This window comes from Chionomys nivalis, chromosome 19, assembly GCF_950005125.1.
Source record: "Chionomys nivalis chromosome 19, mChiNiv1.1, whole genome shotgun sequence".
In the NCBI taxonomy this organism is placed as follows: domain Eukaryota; kingdom Metazoa; phylum Chordata; class Mammalia; order Rodentia; family Cricetidae; genus Chionomys; species Chionomys nivalis.
In genome coordinates this window covers 62,603,493-62,622,718 of record NC_080104.1, presented here as the reverse complement: position 1 = coordinate 62,622,718, position 19,226 = coordinate 62,603,493, and the positions used below count along the sequence as shown (strand labels likewise).

Sequence of the window (19,226 nt, the reverse complement as noted above, 5' to 3'; positions counted from 1 at the left end):
CAAATAAGGGCGAACTGGAATGTGTTAATCCTCGCCTCGTGAAAATGCTCTGCGCGGTACATTATCTCAGTTTCATGGGGAACAGCAGAGGTCAAGAAACCCAGCTTTTAGGTATCTAAATCTAACACATGGCCACTGAGCGGCCTCGGCGGGCCTCTGATTGGAGGCCTCGGGAGCATCTCCAGATTGGTTGCCGCCTCCTGTCTGGGCGGGACAAGGACTCGCCTTAGAGGCAACGGAAAGAGAGAAGTGGAACTAAATGGTCTGTCGTAGGGTGTTCTTAGGGAATTCAATGAAAAACCAGCTTCTCTCGGCTGGTAGTCTTGCGGTGCCTTTCGGGAATTGTAGTCAAACCGTCCTCACGATGCTACAATGCAGGCAAGGAGAGGACTACAATTCCCAACATGCCACGCGGCAAGCGAGTGCATTGCCTATTCTCATCCCCTTTACTCTTCACACTTTCTCTGCGCTCCCTACCCTTTGGACTGGTTATTGGCTGGTTCCTGTCTGTGAAAGACTTTGTGGTTCTCCCACCGTTTTCTCATCCTTTATTTTCAGAAGCCAATGCGAGACATTGGCTCCGATTAAGCGACGGCTCGTGACCCGGGGTATGCGAGGGGGATCCGAGTGGCGAGGGAGTGATATGAGAGTGATAAGGGAAAGTTAAGCTAGAGGTGGCGTGAAAGGAAAGCCGGGAAGAAGTGAGGAGCTCGGTCGGTGTGGGACGGTGAGAGGGTGAGGCTGGCGCGGGGGAAAAGGGACAGAAAGGGATTTATGTTGGTAAGCATGGAGGTAGTTTATAGCCGGGTCTCCAGATGAGAGCTAAGGACTTGACAGATTTGGAGCTTGTAGACCGATCTGACCAGAAGAGTGGAGGAGAGAGAAGGCTGGGTTCAAATAAGCATCTTTGTCACTGCTTAGATGAATTTGAGGCGGCGTTAATATGCAAAACTCTTTTGTAAGTATGGAACAATAAATGATTCTGTCACCTGGCCACACTGGTGAGGATCTAGACATGATCCTCAGGGCCACACACAAAAGTGGGAATAATCCCACCAGATGGAGACTGAGAGAAGGTTTAACTTTAGGGGAGATGTGGGATGAAAAGCCAGCAATGCTACATTCCTGTAACCCCAGCACTTGGGAGGTGGATGCAGAAGGATCTGGTGTTCAAAGCCATCCTTGGCCACATAGCAAGTTCAAGGCGATCCTGGGCTGTTTGATGAAGAAGCAGGAACATGAGGGGTTTGGGAGAAGTAAGGAATGAGTAGCACCAGAGAGGAAGGTGTAGAAATGGTGGCTGATGGTGGACCTGATAGATCTGAAGGCAGAGCGACACTGTCCTGGATCGTGGGGAAGTACCTCTGATGTTTGTACCTCTCAGGTGATGGAGGGCGCCCCTGCAAGGGGTGGACTGAACCGAGCACACCTACAATGTAGGAATCTACAGGAGTTCTTAGGGGGCCTGAGCCCTGGGGTGCTGGACCGATTGTATGGGCACCCAGCCACTTGTCTGGCTGTCTTCAGGTGAGAGCCTTTCAAAGCAAGGACTGTGGTTTGGGGAATGTAACGGGGCCTGCAGATTGGAATCTCATGGGGAGAGGTTTAGCTTAGTGTGAGCACCGGCGCATTAGACATTACCACACGGTGTGGCAATGCAAAACAGAGTGTGGGGGCAGTGGGACTGGTAAAGAGGTGGGAGGTGGGGTGAGACACTCAAGAGGCAGATGTTGGCCGAGGTGCAGGCGTGAGGCAGCTTCTGGTAACCTTTGCCCTCTGAACCTTTCAGGGAGCTCCCTTCTCTGGCGAAGAACTGGGTGATGCGGATGCTTTTTCTGGAGCAGCCTCTGCCGCAGGCTGCAGTGGCCCTGTGGGTGAAGAAAGAGTTCAGCAAGTGAGTCCTGAGCACAGCCGTGTCGCTGGCCCAGCAGCTGCATTCTCAAGCTGCACGGCTAGGATACACAAGAAGCTAGGGCTCAAACCTCGGGTGTCTCCGCAGGCTCTGCTCCGCACAGGGAATACCCTCCAAGAGTACACTTGCAGTGGTTTCCCCTTTGGAGGTTGTGATTTCTGTAGGGGTCAAACCTTGTGCCTCTCCGCAGGCTCTGCCCCACACAGAGAATACCCTCCAAGAGTACACTTGCTGTGGTTTCCCCTTTGGAGGCTGTGATTTCTGTAACTAACTGCTTGTATGCTGACTTAAAAAAGAGAGCAAAGAAAAGAAAGAAGCAGTCCTGAGAGTTGGGAGGGAGAGCTAGGAAGAGCAGAAGTTCAAGGGCTCCACGGTAAGTCTGAGGCTGTCCCCAGCTTCATAGGACCCTTTCAGAAACAAAACAAAACAAAAGAAGGAAAAAAGAGAAAAAAGGGATTGACTTAGAAAATGAAACAGAGAAACAAACAGTGATTAAAAGAAGAGAAAACAAGCCAGGTGGTGGTGGCACATGCCTTGAATCCCAGCACTCAGGAGATGGAGATAGGCAGATCTCTGGGGCGGAGGTCAGCCCTGTCTACAGAGTGAGTTCCGGGACAGGCTCCAAAGCTTCAGAGAAATCCTGTCTTAAAGAAAAATAAAAACTAGGCTCTACTTAGCGCTGTAGTTAGAAACACAGCTTCACTCTGGGACGCTGTTCCAAGGGCTGCCAGTTTAGAAAAGGTAGAAATGGAGCCCCTGGAGGTCTCTTTCTGCTCGTAGCACGCCCCTCGCCTCTGCTTCTGTCCAGGGCTCAGGAGGAGAGTACAGGGCTCCTTAGTGGCCTCCGCATTTGGCATACGCAGCTGCTCCCTGGTGGACTCCAGGGCCTCATCCTCAACCCCATCTTCCGCCAGAACCTCCGAATTGCCCTTCTGGGTGGGTATGTCATTTCCCTCTCTTCCTGAGCTAGGGCAGGGGAACTGCTGATGGCAGCGATGGAGCTCCTGAGAGGCCCCCTCCCCCTTTGGAAGCTCCTTCAAAAATACATTGGGCCAGGTGTGGGTGCAGGGTGTAGGAAATGCCCCCTCCTCATGGTCTGTGGGAAAGCAGACAGGGCTCCTTACTCCTGTTCATCCTGGCTGGCCGTAGGGGCAAGGCCTGGTCTGATGACACAAGTCAGCTGGGACCAGACAAGCACGCCCGGGATGTCCCCTCGCTTGACAAGTACGCCGAGGAGCGCTGGGAGGTGAGGACCGGGCCTCTGTGGGCCTCTGCTCTGCTCCCATCCCTGGAGCCCTGAGATCCAGTCCGACCCCTTTGTCTCTGCTCTGCCCCCATCCCTGGAGCCCTAAGATCCAGTCTGCCCCTTTATCTCTGCTCTGCCCCATTCCTCGAGCCCTAAGATCCAGTCTGACTCCTTTCTCTCTGCTCTGCCCCATCCCTGGAGCCCTGAGATCCAGTCTGACCCCTTTGTCTCTAGGTGGTCTTGCACTTCATGGTAGGCTCCCCCAGTGCAGCCGTCAGCCAGGACCTGGCCCAGCTCCTCAGCCAGGCTGGGCTTATGAAAAGGTGAGGAGGGCAGAACACAGCAGCTCCCTGCTCATTGGGTCTCAGATAAAGTGGGTGTCCAGGGCTCAGAGGGATTGAAAAGAAAGAGGTCTGCGTAGGTATAAGAAACAGGCAACCCCTCTCTGCGTGCCGTTACCATCAGCCCCTCCCTTTCTAGCGCTGAACCTGGAGAGCCGCCCTGCATCACTTCTGCTGGCTTCCAGTTCCTGCTGCTGGACACGTCTGCCCAGCTCTGGTACTTCATGCTGCAGTATCTGCAGACAGCGCAGGTAAGAGCCAGGGCCTACGACCACATGTCCACTCTCCTCTGGTCCCTAGACTGTGCTCCTTAAGCCCCTCTTCCTGCCGCTCTGCCTCATATCCTCTCTCACCTCCCCTTTCTCCTCAGAGTCGGGGCATGGACCTAGTGGAGATTCTCTCCTTCCTCTTCCAGCTCAGTTTCTCTACTCTGGGCAAGGTAAGTAGGGGCTGGAGGACAGGGAGATAAAGAGAGGTTTTGGAGAAGTGGAGTGTAAGATTGACCACAGAAGTGCCTGAGAAGGCATGAGGTGGGCGGTGCAGGGGCTGGGTGGCCAGTGGTGGGCTGTGTGCCAGCCCCCGCTGGCCGTTTCTTCCCCAGGACTACTCTGTAGAGGGTATGAGTGATTCTTTGTTGAACTTCCTGCAACACCTGCGTGAGTTCGGACTCGTTTTCCAGAGGAAGGTACGCACACCCAGCCACCTGGCTTCTAGGAGAGTGGGGTATTGGGGTGCAGAAAACCCTTGCCAGGACTGAGTGCTTGGGTCATTTGGAGGGGAAGTTCAGGGTTGGTTTTGCACCCTGAACCTGGGGATCTGTCTATCAGGAAGATGCTAGGGTGGTGACAGAGGACCCTATTTCCCCGTGCCCTTCCAGAGGAAGTCCCGGCGTTACTACCCCACGCGCCTAGCCATCAACCTCTCGTCTGGCGTCTCTGGGGCTGGGGGCACGGTGCACCAGCCAGGCTTCATTGTCGTGGAAACAAATTACCGACTATATGCCTATACTGGTGAGGCTGGATGGAGGTGGAGGGGAGACGCAGGAGGGATTCCAGTTATGCCATGTTTATGGTTTAGGAGCGCTCTGGTATTTCGTCTAACACACGAGGGCAGGGCTAGAGGGAGGCAGGAGTAGGCACCTCCTCATTCCTCTTCATCCCCGGCCAGAGTCGGAGCTGCAGATCGCTCTTATCGCCCTCTTCTCCGAGATGCTCTATCGGTTCCCCAACATGGTGGTGGCACAGGTGACCCGGGAGAGTGTGCAGCAGGCCATTGCCAGTGGCATCACAGCCCAGCAGGTATCCCTACCTGGAATGGAGGTCGGGAGATGGGGGACAAGGTCTTCCTGTCATGGAAGCATAGCTTCAGCTCTGTCGGGCTCGTGGCTAGCAAGTGCAAGAGATGCTGTTTCAGTGACAGGGACCGCTCAGACGGCTTTCTGCATTCTTGTGTTTTCTTAGATAATCCATTTCCTAAGGACAAGGGCCCATCCAGTGATGCTCAAACAGGTATGGGTGGGTGGGGTACCAAGATGCTGGAGGCTGGCAGCCTGGGCACCTAGCAACGGAAGGATGGATGGAAAGGGGCATCTAAACCACAGAGACTGCTTTGGGCTCTTGCCCTGGGTCCTATAGTCCCACCCTTGTTCCTGCAGACTCCTGTGCTGCCTCCCACCATAACAGACCAGATTCGACTGTGGGAGCTGGAGAGGGACAGACTTCGTTTCACTGAAGGTGCGTGGCTTCTGTTGATCTAAGAGGCAAGGCCAGCAGTTTGGCCATGGTGAATGAAAAGGGTCTCGGGCATTTCTTATTTGTTTCCCTCACAGAGAGGGAGAGGAAAGCTGATGCTATATTTTGATATATTGGTAGCAGGAAATAGGTCCCAATTCAGTGCAGTTTGGGTTAAGCTATCTAGGTGAGGGTAAGAAGCAGGGTCATTCAGTCATCGCCCTGAGTAGGTTTGCATGGTTTTTCTTTTTTTTTTTTTTTTAAATATTTATTTATTTATTATGTATACAATGTTCTGTCTGTATGTATGCCTGCTGGCCAAAAGAGGGCACCAGACCCCATTACAGATGGTTATGAGCCACCATGTGGTTGCTGGGAATTGAACTCAGGACCTTTGGAAGAGCAGGCAATGCTCTTAACCTCTGAGCCATCTCTCCAGCCCCTGCATGGTTTTTCTTGTGGTATTCCGTTGTCTTTTCGAACATCTGAATGGCACGAGTTCGTTCTTAAAACTCTGGTCTGCTGCCTCTGCCAAGATGCTGCCCGAAGGGGCCGAGGCCACTGCAGCCCCTCACCTCCTGGCTGTCTCACCCAATCCCAGGCGTCCTGTATAACCAGTTCCTGTCGCAAGTGGACTTTGAGCTGCTGCTGGCCCACGCGCGGGAGCTGGGCGTGCTGGTGTTCGAGAACTCGGCCAAGCGGCTGATGGTGGTGACGCCGGCCGGGCACAGCGACGTCAAGCGCTTTTGGAAGCGGCAAAAGCACAGCTCCTGAGCCGGGCGGGCGAGCGGGCGGGCAGCTTTCCAACTCAGATGTATTTTGTTTACACACCGGGACATTTCTTGTTTAATAAAATTAAGGAAAAAGCTAAGCGGCTCCGGACACCTGCCAGCGTTTTCCCATCCGAGGTGGTACCCACGGCTTCACAGTAAACCCTCGGAGCGAGCGTCTTCTACGCACGCGCCGGCGTGGCCCCGCCCCTGCGCGTGTGCGCACACTCGGCGGCTTGCCTATCCGCACGCCGAATCCTCTGCGGAGTTCAGGATACAGTGGCGTGTTGGAGGTTTGGGGGTTCCCTGGTTTTCGAACCCCAGGCTTCTCTTCCGCGTTTCCGCGTCAGCGCAGGGTGACCGCCAGAGCCCCTGCCTTCTGGACGCCAAGGTTTCAGCGACCCAGAATGGTGTTGACGCCATGCTCTCCGCCCCCAGGCGGAAGGACAGAGTGAGAGGGTCCAGCCGCTGGGCTGGGAGTGACGGGCTGTAACCTCCTGCACCCCACGGCCTCTTAATGAGCACCTGACTTCTTCCCAAACTCTCCCGATGTCTCATTTACCTCTGGCCTCTTTCCGGCCACCGCTTTGGGTGCTGAGGCCCTCCTGGGGTCTCTCCAGGCCCCAGCCACTGTGTACACAGCCAGAGCTCCAAGGCTCGCCCCTCTCTCGGAGGAACCGCGAAGCCAAACAGAAGCGCCTGCGGGAGAAGCAGGCGGCCCTGGAGGCTGGGCTAGCTGAGACGAGCAAGGTCGGGGGTCAGTCCTTGGGAAGGGTCTGAAGGAGATCTGGTGCGGGGATCCAGATGACTGTGGTGTACTTACTGCGATCTACAACGCCCCCCCCCCCCCGTTTCCTCCCACAGTCACCTGCAGTGCCCACCAAGGCCTGGAGCCACAAGGAGGTAGTACTGTATGAAATCCCCACCGAGCCAGGTGAAAAGAAAGGTAAACTGTGGCTATGTTTTTGCGATTTTGTTGCTCTCTGGTCTGCTGAAATGCAGTTCAGTAGTGGCTCTCTCTTCTGCTTGTACAGATGTTTCTGGGCCCCTGCCTCCTGCTTACAGTCCCCGATATGTTGAGGCGGCCTGGTACCAGTGGTGGGCGCGAGAGGGCTTCTTTAAGCCGGAGTATCAGGTCAGTGCTGGGCAGAACGGGGCTGCGAGGGCCCAGGGACCGAGTGGGCAGCCCTTGAACTTTGTGGGCACAGGCCAGCTTCACAGCTCAGCTTTCTTTCGGCCCGGCTGCTTCAGAGGTTTCTTTTTGCTTTCTGTACACTGGATGAAATTCTATTATCATCATGATTTGGTTTTTTTGAGATAGGGTCTCTATGTGTTGGCCTCAAACTCACCAAGATCCACCTGCCTTTGCCTCCCGAGAGCCAGGATTAAAGGGGTGATTTACTACACCTGGCCTCCTGAAGTTCTTTTTGACCTGGGCACACCAGAGGATGCTGTTGCCCTCCAGGTAACACAGCCTTCTCTTGTGCCTCAGACCTCCTCATTCCTTCTAGGCACGGCTGCCCCACGCTACAGGGGAGACCTTTTCCATGTGTATCCCACCTCCCAACGTCACTGGCTCCCTGCACATCGGTCACGCACTCACAGTAGCGATACAGGACGCGTTTGTGCGCTGGTGAGAGGACTTGGGGTGGCCGCAGTTCTGAAGGGAAGGGTGAGTGAACTCAAGGGTCCCTTCTGGTGTTTCCATCTCAGGCACCGGATGCGTGGGGATCGCGTGCTGTGGATCCCTGGCTCAGATCACGCAGGAATTGCTACCCAGGTGGGTCTTTCATCCCGGTTCCCTTTCTCGGTCGATGGCGCAGTCTTTATCCAAAGCACCTGACTAGCTTTTCATCTGCTCCTGATCCCACTCCAGGCTGTGGTGGAGAAACACCTGTGGAAGGAGCGGGGCGTGAGGAGACACGAGCTGAGCCGGGAAGACTTCCTCCAGGCCGTGTGCCAGTGGAAACATGAGTACGATGGCGGGGCCACTTGCATGACTGACTGGCAGAATCTTTGCCTTCTCCTGACTGGTAGCATTCGGTTCTTCCAAACCGCCTCAGGGCAGAAGCTCTGGGACTCAGCATTTGAGGGACCGGGTGTCCGAGCTCTGTGTGTGTGTGGGCGCGCGCTGTGTTTGTCAGAATGTAAATATCGTGTATGTGTATATTATGGATCTATGCACGTATCTGTGTTGTTTTTTTTGTTTGTTTTGTTTTATTTTTTTAATCCTGTCTGCTTGTCTTGTCTCCTCTTGGATTTCATCCTCTCCCTTGCACCTGGCCCGTCTCCTTCATGTCTGTTGTCACATGTTTTTGTCTCTCTCACTTTCTTACATTTTTCACTGTGTGGCTGTTCCTGCCAGGCATATACAACCTGTGGCCCATGGGCCACGTGCATCCCAGCATAGCTGTGAATTGTAAACTTATTTAAAACACGTTGGGGACTTGTTTTGTGTGTGTGGTTTCTTTTGCTTTATTGCACAGTCCTCAAATGCGAATTTTCTAGATGGCAGTGTCGTGTTACAGTGTTGTACAAAAGCAGTGTCGTGTTATGGTGTTGTGCAAAAGCAATGTTGTGTTATGGTGTTGTGCAAAATGAATGTATGTGTGTGCTCACAACCCAGGGGCCACAGCGTAGACACCACAGGGTGTAGCCCAAGGCAATTATTCATCCTGCCTGGCTCAGAGAAGCCAGAAGTTTAGACAACCCTGCAGAGACCTCTGTGCAGCTTTTAAAGCCCTGGAAAGCCCCACCCTGGTTGTGTGGTTCTGTCTCCATCGGCTTCCACCCTGGGTGTGTGGTTCTGTCTCCATCGGCTTCTAGACTCTGCTGGGCCAGTGCCACGTGCTACCTGGCATTGGTGAGCATCCTTGGTTAGTGTGCGGGAGGTGCTCTGGTCATGTTTACCGATAGGAATCTCTGGTACAGGAAAGGAGGGGAGATTTATGAGCAGCTGTGCGCTCTGGGTGCCTCTCTGGACTGGGACCGAGAGTGTTTCACCATGGACGCTGTGAGTTCACATTATAGTCCCTGTGGGTTTTCTGGGGAAGGTGTTGGGAGAGGAACGAGGGGAACCTCTGGGTTCAGCTGAGGGAGCATGTCGGGTGTCATCCTTCTAGGGCTCCTCGGCAGCTGTGACGGAAGCGTTTGTGCGACTCTACAACTCGGGATTGTTGTACCGGAGCCGTCAGCTTGTGAACTGGTCGTGCACTCTGAGATCGGCCATCTCAGACATTGAGGTGAGGAAGAGGAGGGAAGCAGGCTGGCCGGGTCAGGCCCTTGCAGCTGTGTTTGCCTATCTCAGCTCTAGACGTCCCGCTGCTCCCGTCAGTCAGATGGTGGTGCTTGCCTCGTGGGGGCACTGTAAAGACTCAGAGTTTGCTCAGCGCAGTGAGCTGCCTTGGCTTCTGAGCTCTGTGACTTTACCATGGACGTTGGCTTGCCAGCCCTCTGGATGGGATTTGGGTGGACACCAGGGAAGCGGGACACATGGTGGTGGATATCCTGGATGTGAGCTCTGCGGAGAGGCTGCTCTCTCACCTGCCTCCTCAACCCTCCAGGTAGAGAGCCGGCCCCTGCCTGGCCACACAGTGCTCCAGCTGCCCAGCTGCCCGACCCCTGTGTCTTTTGGGCTCCTTGCTTCTGTTGCCTTCCCTGTGGATGGCGAGCCCGGTGAGTGTCAGCCTAAAGTTGCCCTCTTTCCTCTGCGCCCCATTTTCTCAAGCACAGACTGGGTCTCTGGGACCCCAGGTAGGTTTGCTGCAGTGGGTCCTTACTCTGGGGGTCCTCTTCTTTGGGAACTTGGGGTGAGTCTATGAGAGTCTGTCACTCAGGAAAGAGGTCAAGGTTAGTTCTGACTAATGATGGCACACTTGCAGTCACAGCATTTGGGAGGCAGAGGTGGGAGGATTCCGGGTTTAGGGCTCATCCGGTCTACCCAGCAAGTTCCAAGCCAGCCAGGGCGACATTGGGCCCCGTCTCAGGAAAGCAACGCAAAGGAAGGTAGCTGTAATGTATAGTTTTTAATGCTTCAGCTGGCCAGAAAGGGGCAGCATGGGGTCAGCTGGGCTTTGTCTGCTGCACCCGTGTCGGGGAGGCCGGGCGATGGCTGACTGCGGTGCTTGAACGCTTGTCTCCAGGTGCGGAGATTGTGGTGGGGACCACGAGGCCCGAGACACTGCCTGGAGACGTGGCTGTGGCCGTCCACCCTGACGACCCACGATACACAGTGAGTAACTGGAGTGGGCCTGCACCCCACACTGCACCCTTTCCTCTGTTCCCCCTTCTGAGACCCCTCCTCCCAGCTCTGCGGCGGCCCAGTCTATGCTCCCTTCTCTTTTGCTATTCCTGCTTCTCCTCACGCTCAGGGTTAACCACGGTCCCCAGACCACGCTGCTGCTGCTGCCCATCTCTGTATCCACCACACTCATTGGCTCATGTGCTTCCCATGGCTGCCTTCGTAGGAGTAGTGGAGGAGCTGTTCCGAGTATCTGCTCCTTGGCTCACTCGCCGGGCCTTGTGCCCTCTCGCTCTGGGGTCTCACGGGCCGGACCCTCTGTCCCTCTTACTCTGGGGTATCACAGGGCGGACCCTCTGTCCCTCTCGCTCCGGGGTCTCACGGGCTGTCCCTCTCGCTCTGGGGTCTCACGGGGCGGACCCTCTGTCCCCCTTACTCTGGGGTCTCATGAGTGGACCCTCTGTCCCTCTCGCTCTGGGGTCTCACGGGTGGACCCTCTGTTCCTGACACTCACCTTTCCCTTTAGCGTTTACACGGGCGACAGCTCCGTCACCCTTTGACAGGACAGCTCCTCCCGCTCATCACAGATACCACTGTTGAGCCACATGTGGGCACAGGTGTGTGGAAGCCGAGGGTACAGGGAGAAGGGGGCACAGTGGGAGAGTCATGCGAGTGGGCGTCTCACAGCAGCTCCTTCCCCCAGGGGCAGTGAAGGTGACCCCGGCTCACAGTCCAGCGGATGCCGAGATGGGGGCCCGGCACGGCCTGACCCCACTGAGTGTCATCGCAGAGGATGGGACAATGACGTCTGTGTGTGGAGACTGGCTGCAGGTGGGGCCCGTCTTGGTGCTGCCCATCTCCTGTGGGCACTCTCCACCCTGCCTCATCCTGTCTGTCACTTCCCCAGGGTCTTCACCGATTTGTGGCCCGGGAAAAGATTATGTGCGCACTGAGGGAGCGGGGGCTGTTCCGGGGCCTGCAGGAGCACCCCATGGTGCTGCCCCTCTGCAGGTAGTGCCATTTTAGTCCTCCACTGGGGCCGTCCCAAAAGGGGGTGGGCTCTGCCCTGGTTAGCGTGTGGGCTCTGTGCTCGGGCTTCTGTTTGAGTCGGGGTCTTGATCGTGTAATCCGAGCTGGCCTGGAACTCCCTGCCTCAGCCTCTCGGGTGTTAGGATTATAAGGGGGCGCCACCAGTCCAGGGTCCTGTGAGATTTTGTCCCCAGCTGCTCTTTAGCACGCGGGTCCTAACCCTGCCACCCTTGCAGTCGTTCCGGGGATGTGGTAGAATACCTGCTGAAGAGCCAGTGGTTTGTCCGCTGCCAGGAAATGGGGGACCGAGCTGCCAAGGTAAGGCCCAGTATGGGGAGGAGGGGAGCCTCTGAGGATCATGGGGAAGCACAGACTGGGATCTGTCCTGAAGGCTCTGGTGGCGGTGGAGGCAGGTGGCCCGAGAAGGCTGCCACGCACCCTTGTTCTAGCCCAGAATCATCTTGGACAGAATTCAAGGCCCTTTCTGGTTTTTTTCCCCCGAGACAGGGTTTCTCTGTGGCTTTGGAGCCTGTCCTGGAACTAGCTCTTGTAGGCCAGGCTGGGCTCGAACTCACAGAGATCCACCTGCCTCTGCCTCCCGAGTGCTGGGATTAAAGGCGTGCGCCACCACCGCCCGGCTTCTTTCCTTGACCGGCAAAAGCTCTGGCTGCCACACTTGGTGCCGGAAGAGAACAAGTTGACCTATGACCTCTGTGTGTATACATACATGGACATAATGTTCTAAAACATTTAATCACCTGTGTTGTGTACACAGGTGGAGATGAGGCTAAAGTGTGGAGTGGGATCTTCTGTGGGGCTAGCATTCAGGCTGTCGCACTGTGAGCCAAGCAAGCTCTTTGCCTGCTGAGCCATTCACTGCTCGGGTCTCACTGGCGGGACTGGAACAGACTGACCTCACACTCAGAGACCCGCCTGTGACTGGGATTAAAGGCATGGACCACCTCTATTTCCAGGTTGTGGAGTCAGGGGCTCTGGAGCTCTGGCCTGCCTTCCACCAGAAGAGCTGGCAGCACTGGTTTGCCCACATCGGGTAAGGGGGCGCTCATGAAGGTGGGGAGGGGGAGGACCGCTGGTGACATCGAGGCATCTGCTGGGATCTTCTTTGGCAGGGACTGGTGTGTCTCCCGGCAGCTGTGGTGGGGCCATCGGATCCCAGCCTACATGGTGGTTGGAGAGAAGGCAGAGGTCAGAGCAGCAGCTGGTGTGGAAGGAAGCCCCAGGCGGGGAGCTCGAGCCCAATGTGTGACAGTACCCCCAGGCGTGTTTCTTCTAGAGGAGCCCTCCACATTAATCCCGTGCTTTTTTTCAGGATGACGGGAAGGAATGTTGGGTGGTCGGGCGGTCAGAGGCTGAGGCCAGAGCTGTAGCAGCAAAGCTGACCGGGAGACCAGGGGCAGAACTGACCCTGGAGAGGGGTGAGTGCGTGGCCGAATCTGTGAGGAGCGCTGGGACTATGGCAGCAGTGGCCGAAGGTTCTAGCTGTCCCCATTCCGTTTTGTCCCCAGACCCTGATGTCCTGGACACTTGGTTCTCCTCGGCTCTTTTCCCCTTTTCTGCCCTGGGTTGGCCCCAAGAGGTGAGGTGGTTAAAGCGGAAGGCATGAGGGGGGACAGAGCTGGCTAAGGCGGCCGTGGCCCTTACTGCTTATCCTGTCCTAGACGCCAGACCTCGCTCATTTCTATCCCCTTTCACTGTTGGAAACTGGCAGTGACCTCCTGCTGTTCTGGGTGAGCCGCATGGTCATGCTGGGGACCCAGCTCACTGGGCAGCTCCCATTCGGCAAGGTAATATACTCTAGTGCCCACATGCCCGGTCTCCCCCCGGTCCCTAAGCCCTTCTGATGACCCCCTCCATGTCTCCAGGTGCTTCTCCATTCCATGGTTCGGGACAGGCAAGGCCGGAAGATGAGCAAGTCCCTGGGGAATGTGCTAGACCCACGGGATATCATTAGCGGGCAAGAGCTGCAGGTAAGGACAAGACTTCAGCTCAAGGGATGAAGAGGTCAGAGCGGAGCACAGGGAGGTGGTCCGTGAACTTGTCGCTCGTCCCCAGGTGCTACAGGCCAAGCTGAGAGATGGCAATTTGGACCCGAGAGAGCTGGCCATTGCAGCCACAGCACAGGTAAGACCCATGGGCCTGGTCCAGGCCTCTAACGTGGCTGCCAGCTTCCCCTGCAGCCTTGAAGACTGGCCACCCGTCTTCCTTTGGTTGCAGAAAAAGGACTTTCCTCATGGGATCCCTGAGTGTGGGACAGATGCCCTGAGGTTTGCGTTGTGCTCTCATGGAATCCTGGGTGAGCCTTGGCGGCTGGCATGGCAGAGGGCCCCTGTGTGGACAGCCAGCCCTGCTTACTGAGGACAGGGAGACTCCTGTTTCTCTCCCTCCAGGGGGCAACCTGCACCTGTCTGTCTCTGAGGTCCTGAACTACCGCCATTTCTGCAACAAACTCTGGAACGCCCTGCGCTTTATCCTCCGTGCCCTGGGGGAGAACTTCGTACCCCAGCCAGCAGAGAAGGTGGGAGGACGGCAGCCTGGAGTGACCAGGGACAGGGTCCAGCTATCCTGGTCCTCATGCCGCCTGCTTGCAGGTGTTGCCCTCCTCCGCCATGGACGCCTGGATTCTGAGCCGCCTGGCCTTTGCAGCCCACGAGTGTGAGAGGGGCTTCCTCAGCCGGGACCTGTCACTCGTCACCCACACTCTGTATCATTTCTGGCTCCACAACCTCTGTGATGTCTACCTGGTGAGTGGTAGGGCAGGGCCTAGAGTTTCCAGAGCTCTGGGGGTGCGTGCACCTGTTCCTCCTTCACTGCCTGGCCCCTGGAGTGCAGCCCAGCGCTGCTGCCTGTCACGGTTGCTTCAGCCACTCTAGCTGCTGCGTCCCAGGGGGACAGTGTGGTGGGTTTCAGACCAGGGTCTCTAAGCAGTGTCCATGACAGTCACCCAGAGTGCTTGCCTGCCTCAGTTCCCCACTCAGGGCATGCAGCGGTGGCTGTGGGCTGGTCTCCCTCGCTGTTTCTCAGTCTTGTTCCAGGCTTGGTGCATCGGACACTTCTGTCTCCAGCACTTCAGGGAAAAAACCACCTCTGTCCCTTTCTGATATGAGGAAAAAAATCCAAACTGTCCCACTTTCTCTCCCACACCTCTGGGAAACACTGCACGGGGCCCTGTTCACATGTACATCCAGGGATAGCATGGTGTTGGTGATGCTCAGGACCTTAGCGTGTACCCCGTCTCAGGAGCTGGTCCCACCGGCACAGCAGTGACAGGCAGGCAAAATGCAGTGTGGCTGTTCTACCTGTCAGCTCCCTCCCTAGGAAGCGGTAAAGCCAGTGTTGTCGAAGGCTCCGTGTCCCCCAGGACCCCCTCAGATCCTGTTCTCCTGCGCCGATGTTGGTCTGCGCCTCCTTGCCCCACTGATGCCCTTCCTGGCAGAAGAACTTTGGCAAAGACTGCCCCCCAGGCAAGGTGGTCCCCTTGCCCCCAGCATCTGTGTGGCTCCCTACCCCAGTGCCCACAGCCTGGTAAGTCAGGGGTGGAGGGGTAGCCTTGTGATGGCTGAAGGTTGTGGGGCCACTGCCATTAACCATGGGCTTTTCACATGAGTTCCAACTCAGGTTACCACGCTTGCCTGGCAGGCATTACCTGCTGAGCCATTTCTCAGCCTTTTTTTTTTTCCCCATTTTGAGACAGGGTCTTTCTATGTAGCTGGGCTGTCCTGGAGCTCACTGTATATAGACCCGCCTACCTCGCTGCCAAGTGCTGGAATTCAGCGCACTACTGTTTCTATACTGTCTCACTAAATAGATTCATACCTCTAATCCTAGCACTTGGGAGGCAGAGGCAGGAGGATTTTGTAAGTTTGAGGCCAGCGTGGTCTACATATCAAGTTCCAGGACTACATAGAGGGGAAAGGCCTGGCAGTGATGGTGCGCGCCTTTAACCCCAGAACTTGGGAGGCAAAGGCAGCTGAAGCTCAGTAAGTTCGAGGACAGCCTGGACTGTTACACAGAGAAACCCTGTCTCAAAAAACAAAGAGGTGGGGGGAGTCTGGGACTAGAGAGGTGGCTCAGCAGCTAAGAGCATCTGTTCTTGCAGCTGACCGGGGTTTGATTCTCCCCGCACTGTGGCTCTCAACTGTAACCCCAGTTCCAAGAGATCCTGCAGGCACGCATATGCTGTACCGCGTGCAGGAGATCCCGCAGGCACGCGTATGCTGTACCGCGTGCAGGAGATCCCGCAGGCGCGCGTATGCTGTACCGAGTACATGCTTGCAGAATAGTCAAAGTAAAACTGTTCATGATTTGAACCTGACACTGAGCTTTGTGTCTTGGTAGTATTTGGATCTCTCGCCCAGTGCGGACTGGTTGGTACTGCAGAGTGAGCAGTCATCAACTACTGGTCGTGCATTCCTGTAGATGGTGGTGCCCTCACCTGTTGCCCTGCTCCTGCGGGCGGAGCACTGTTCTCATTGATGAGGCAGTGGAGCGGGTACAGCAGCAGCAGCAATGCTGACTCTGGGTTTTCTCACCAGGAGTCCTGGCGCCAGCCCCAGCTGGAACGCTGCTTCTCCAGGGTCCAAGAGGTTGTACAGGCACTACGGGCCCTCCGAGCCACCTACCAGCTCACAAAAGCCCGACCCCAAGGTGAGGCTGGTCCTGGGTGTCGTCGTGAAGGGCAGCCAAGGGTGGGGTGGGAGCTGATGGCCTCACTGACCCTGACTCACTGTCCCTGCCTCCACTAGTGCTGCTCCAGAGCTCAGATCCAGAAGAACAGGGCCTATTCCAGCCCTTCCTGGAGCCCCTGGGCACCCTGAGCCACTGTGGGGCTGTAGGGTTCCTGCCCCCAGGGGCAGCAGCTCCCTCCGGCTGGGCCCTTGCCCCACTGAATGACACCATTAAGATCTACATGGAGCTGCAGGTGAGCAGAGGAAACTGGAGGGATCTCAGAAGAGGATGGAAGGGGAGGGTCTCAGGGTGGAAGCTGCCGGCTGCCGGTGTCTCAGCCCTCGCTCCTGATGTCTAGGGCCTGGTGGACCCCCAGAGCCAGCTACCTCGACTAACTGCCCGGAGGCAGAAGTTACAGAAACAGCTCGCTGACCTCTTGAATCAGACTGCGTCAGAGAGGGTTGCAGAGAGGCAGCAGAGGGTAAGTGAGGAAGCCCAAGCCTGGCGGGGATGGTGCGGAGCCGGCTCACCCATCCTCATCCTCTTCCAGCTTTCCTCCCTCCGCCTGGAGTTGTCAAAGCTGGACCAAGCAGCCTCCCACCTCCAACAGCTGATAGAAGAGACGCCCAGCATCAGGGAGCTCTGAGCCCCACTTGCTCCCCTGCCAGCCTTCCTTCCCAGACCTGTGGTGCAGGGCGGCCTCAGAAGGGACCTCGTCTGCCCTCCTCGTCTTGTAAAGGAAGCAGACCTGAAGTCCCCGCAACGCAAGAATAAGGAGAGGGAGATAAAATGATGAAACCCCAAATATACCACGTGTGATCCTTCCTCTGGGAAGAGGGCAGCTGCCCTGGTGCTCTGGTGTGACACTGGTTCCAACAGTTCCCTAAAGTTAGATGCAGGGCCCTGGTGACCCTGTGCCTAGAGGCTGATACTTTTTTCTGGGCTTTAGGGCGATAAAGGACTCTGGGGAGCACAGACATACTCAGTGTCTGAGTTCCATGTCCCAGATGCCTCATCTCAGTGAAACTCGGAGCCTGCTCAGCCCCTCTGCATGGAAGGGCTCAGGGTAGATGTTTATGTTGAGACTTCTATGGCTGGGTCTTCTGTCATTCCTGAACTGACTCTTGTGGGTTTTAGCTTCATCTGAACACAGCCAGAGAATGGAAGGAACTCGCCCAACTCAACAACAGGGACTCAGCCTAGCTGACCCAGCACCCCAGCTCCGGTGCAATGCTTTCTGCTGCAGTAACCACATTTCAAACACGACGCGTGCTCCTATTGCTGGGCAGAAGGGCAGGACTCAGCTGCCACCTGACACATTAGCTCCAGTTGCTGCCATGAGTCTGCCATGCGTCTGCATGCTTATCAAAGGAAGGAAGCAGACGAGTCCTGATTTTCCCCCCTCTGGGTTCAATGGGTGATAGTTTAAAAGTCATCAAATGCAGACTGGAGAAAGATGGCTCAGGAGTTAAGAGCACTGACTACTCCTCCAGAGGACCCGGGTTCAATTCCCAGCACCCACATGGCAGTTCTAGGGAACCCAACATCCATGGCAAAACACCAATGCAGACAAAAATTTAAAGTCACCAAACGCGAGGGACAAAGGGAAGACAAGGGAACTGAGTGTGTTGAAATATAAAAGGGTCAAGAATCTGAGATGGGGCTAAACAAAGACTTATGGGAGGTTCAAGAATAGCCAAGTTGGGGAGGCTGCCATTACAGAAAGTCCTGAGCTAGGGAGAGCAGAGGAGGAGGAGCGGCTTAGTGGGCCAGCCGGGCAGGTGCTAGCGCCTGGCATCCACCAGGGGGCGCACAAAGCATGGGGAGTGGAGGCCTGTGCCTGTGGCCCAGGTGCACACTCACGGGAACAAGGCAGCTGGTTCATTATGGACGATAAGTTATTTACCAAGGAGCTGGACCAGTGCAGCGAGCACAGTTCCGAGTCCCAAGTCAAGAGCCTGCGGGAAAGCTAAAGAAATCCTGACAAAGGAATCCAACCTGCAGAGGTTCCATGTCTGGTCACTGTGTGGGGATGTACATGGGCAATTTCATGACCTCAGGGAACTCTTTAGAACGGGCGGGCGGTAAATCAGATACAAATGACTTGTTTATGGGAGACTATGTGGACGAGGATACTACTCAGTTGAAACAGTTTACATTGCTTGTAGCTAGCTCTTAAGGTTTGTTACCATGAGTGTAATCACCGTACTCCAAGGGAATCACGACAGCAGACAGATCACACAAGTTTATGGTTAATACAGAAATGCAAACGTTTGGAAGTACTTCAGACCCTTTCGACTATCTTCCTCTCACTGCCTGGGTGGATGGGCAGATCTGTCTACCATCCATAGACACACCTTGTAGCCCTGAGACACGGGTCATCCTTGAAACTAGAATGCCCCCTTTATGGTGTTCGGGGGCAGCTTATCTAGTGCTCTGGCCACACCCCAGCTCTCGGGATCTTTCAGCTGCAGGTCCACCAGAAATCACTCCCCTGCCATCAGGGTCTCATGCCCAGAGCTGTTTACAGGAAACTCAGGGTCTGGTGGTCCGCAGTCCCTAACACTGGATCACATCTGAGCACTTGATCACCTCACGAGGGTCCAATGTGTGACTTGCTGTGGTCAGATCCAGGTGACCATGGCGGCTGGGGATATCTCCTTGAGGAGCTGGTTATATCCTTGGCCAAGATATTTCTGAGACATTTAATCATGCCAGTAGCTTTATGTTGGTGTTCAGAGCTTACCAGTAACTCCAAAGTGTCAGAAAATAGTTAACATTAAAAAAAAAAAAAAAAACTTGGGGCTGGAGAGATGGCTCAGTGGTTAAGAGCATTGCCTGCTCTTCCAAAGGTCCTGAGTTCAATTCCCGGCAACCACATGGTGGCTCACAACCATCTGTAAAGAGGTCTGGTGCCCTCTTCTGGCCTGCAGACATGCACACAGAAAGAATATTGTATACATAATAAATATTTAAAAAATAAAAAAATTTAAAAAAACTTGTTTTCACATGGACCAAAAGATGTGCCTTATATATAAAAATACAAAGCCTTGGACTGGAGAGATGGTTGAGAGCACTGGCTGCTCTCCCAGAGGTCCTGAGTTCAATTCCCAGCAACCACATGATGCCTCACAACCATCTGTAGTGAGATCTGGTCCCCTATTCTGGTGGACAGGGATACATGCAGACAGGACACCGTATACATCACTAGTAAATAAATCTTTAAAAAAAAAAATACAAAGCCTCTTGTCATCAATAACTGTGACCACTTT

The 19,226-nt window shown here is 55.3% G+C and overlaps 2 protein-coding genes across 5 annotated transcripts; both read left to right on the top strand.

Annotated features, from left to right (window-relative positions):
- The first annotated feature begins 449 nt into the window (after positions 1-449).
- Gtf2h4 (general transcription factor IIH subunit 4) lies at positions 450-6,123 on the top strand. Of its 3 annotated transcripts, XM_057794609.1 has the most exons (14): positions 450-608; positions 1,385-1,527; positions 1,790-1,894; positions 2,721-2,852; positions 3,062-3,158; positions 3,393-3,481; positions 3,639-3,750; positions 3,870-3,938; positions 4,101-4,184; positions 4,377-4,509; positions 4,667-4,797; positions 4,960-5,007; positions 5,154-5,232; positions 5,831-6,123. In XM_057794609.1, the coding sequence occupies exons 2-14, from the start codon at positions 1,388-1,390 to the stop codon at positions 6,001-6,003; spliced, it is 1,392 nt and encodes a 463-aa protein (XP_057650592.1). In that variant the 5' UTR covers positions 450-608; positions 1,385-1,387; the 3' UTR covers positions 6,004-6,123. The 3 variants fall into 3 exon arrangements, with proteins under 3 accessions (XP_057650592.1, XP_057650593.1, XP_057650594.1); XM_057794610.1 differs by lacking the exons at positions 450-608; positions 1,385-1,527; positions 1,790-1,894 and having other exon boundaries at positions 2,754-2,848; XM_057794611.1 differs by lacking the exons at positions 450-608; positions 1,385-1,527; positions 1,790-1,894; positions 3,062-3,158 and having other exon boundaries at positions 2,800-2,848.
- A 112-nt stretch (positions 6,124-6,235) lies between these two features.
- On the top strand, positions 6,236-19,051 carry Vars2 (valyl-tRNA synthetase 2, mitochondrial). Of its 2 annotated transcripts, none has more exons than XM_057794591.1 (29): positions 6,236-6,749; positions 6,864-6,945; positions 7,034-7,134; positions 7,511-7,632; positions 7,713-7,779; positions 7,876-7,973; positions 8,931-9,012; positions 9,122-9,241; positions 9,563-9,674; positions 10,142-10,230; positions 10,766-10,856; positions 10,943-11,070; positions 11,147-11,250; positions 11,505-11,586; positions 12,243-12,319; positions 12,399-12,474; positions 12,599-12,704; positions 12,795-12,865; positions 12,948-13,073; positions 13,152-13,256; positions 13,342-13,410; positions 13,504-13,582; positions 13,677-13,804; positions 13,878-14,030; positions 14,605-14,811; positions 15,822-15,933; positions 16,032-16,207; positions 16,313-16,435; positions 16,505-19,051. In XM_057794591.1, exons 1-29 carry the CDS (start codon positions 6,549-6,551, stop codon positions 16,598-16,600), a joined length of 3,183 nt encoding a protein of 1,060 aa, XP_057650574.1. In that variant the 5' UTR covers positions 6,236-6,548; the 3' UTR covers positions 16,601-19,051. The 2 variants fall into 2 exon arrangements, with proteins under 2 accessions (XP_057650574.1, XP_057650575.1); XM_057794592.1 differs by having other exon boundaries at positions 6,695-6,756.
- The last annotated feature ends 175 nt before the right edge of the window (positions 19,052-19,226 follow it).

Excerpts from the sequence above, each read along its gene's own strand:
- Gtf2h4 (XM_057794609.1), top strand. The coding sequence starts at position 1,388 with ATGGAGGGCGCCCCTGCAAGGGGTGGACTGAACCGAGCACACCTACAA. Across the intron at positions 3,159-3,392 it reads ACGCCGAGGAGCGCTGGGAG|GTGGTCTTGCACTTCATGGT; the intron begins GTGAGGACCGGG and ends CTTTGTCTCTAG. Across the intron at positions 3,482-3,638 it reads CAGGCTGGGCTTATGAAAAG|CGCTGAACCTGGAGAGCCGC; the intron begins GTGAGGAGGGCA and ends CTCCCTTTCTAG.
- Vars2 (XM_057794591.1), top strand. The coding sequence starts at position 6,549 with ATGTCTCATTTACCTCTGGCCTCTTTCCGGCCACCGCTTTGGGTGCTG. Across the intron at positions 9,242-9,562 it reads CGGCCATCTCAGACATTGAG|GTAGAGAGCCGGCCCCTGCC; the intron begins GTGAGGAAGAGG and ends TCAACCCTCCAG. Across the intron at positions 14,812-15,821 it reads ACCCCAGTGCCCACAGCCTG|GAGTCCTGGCGCCAGCCCCA; the intron begins GTAAGTCAGGGG and ends TTTTCTCACCAG.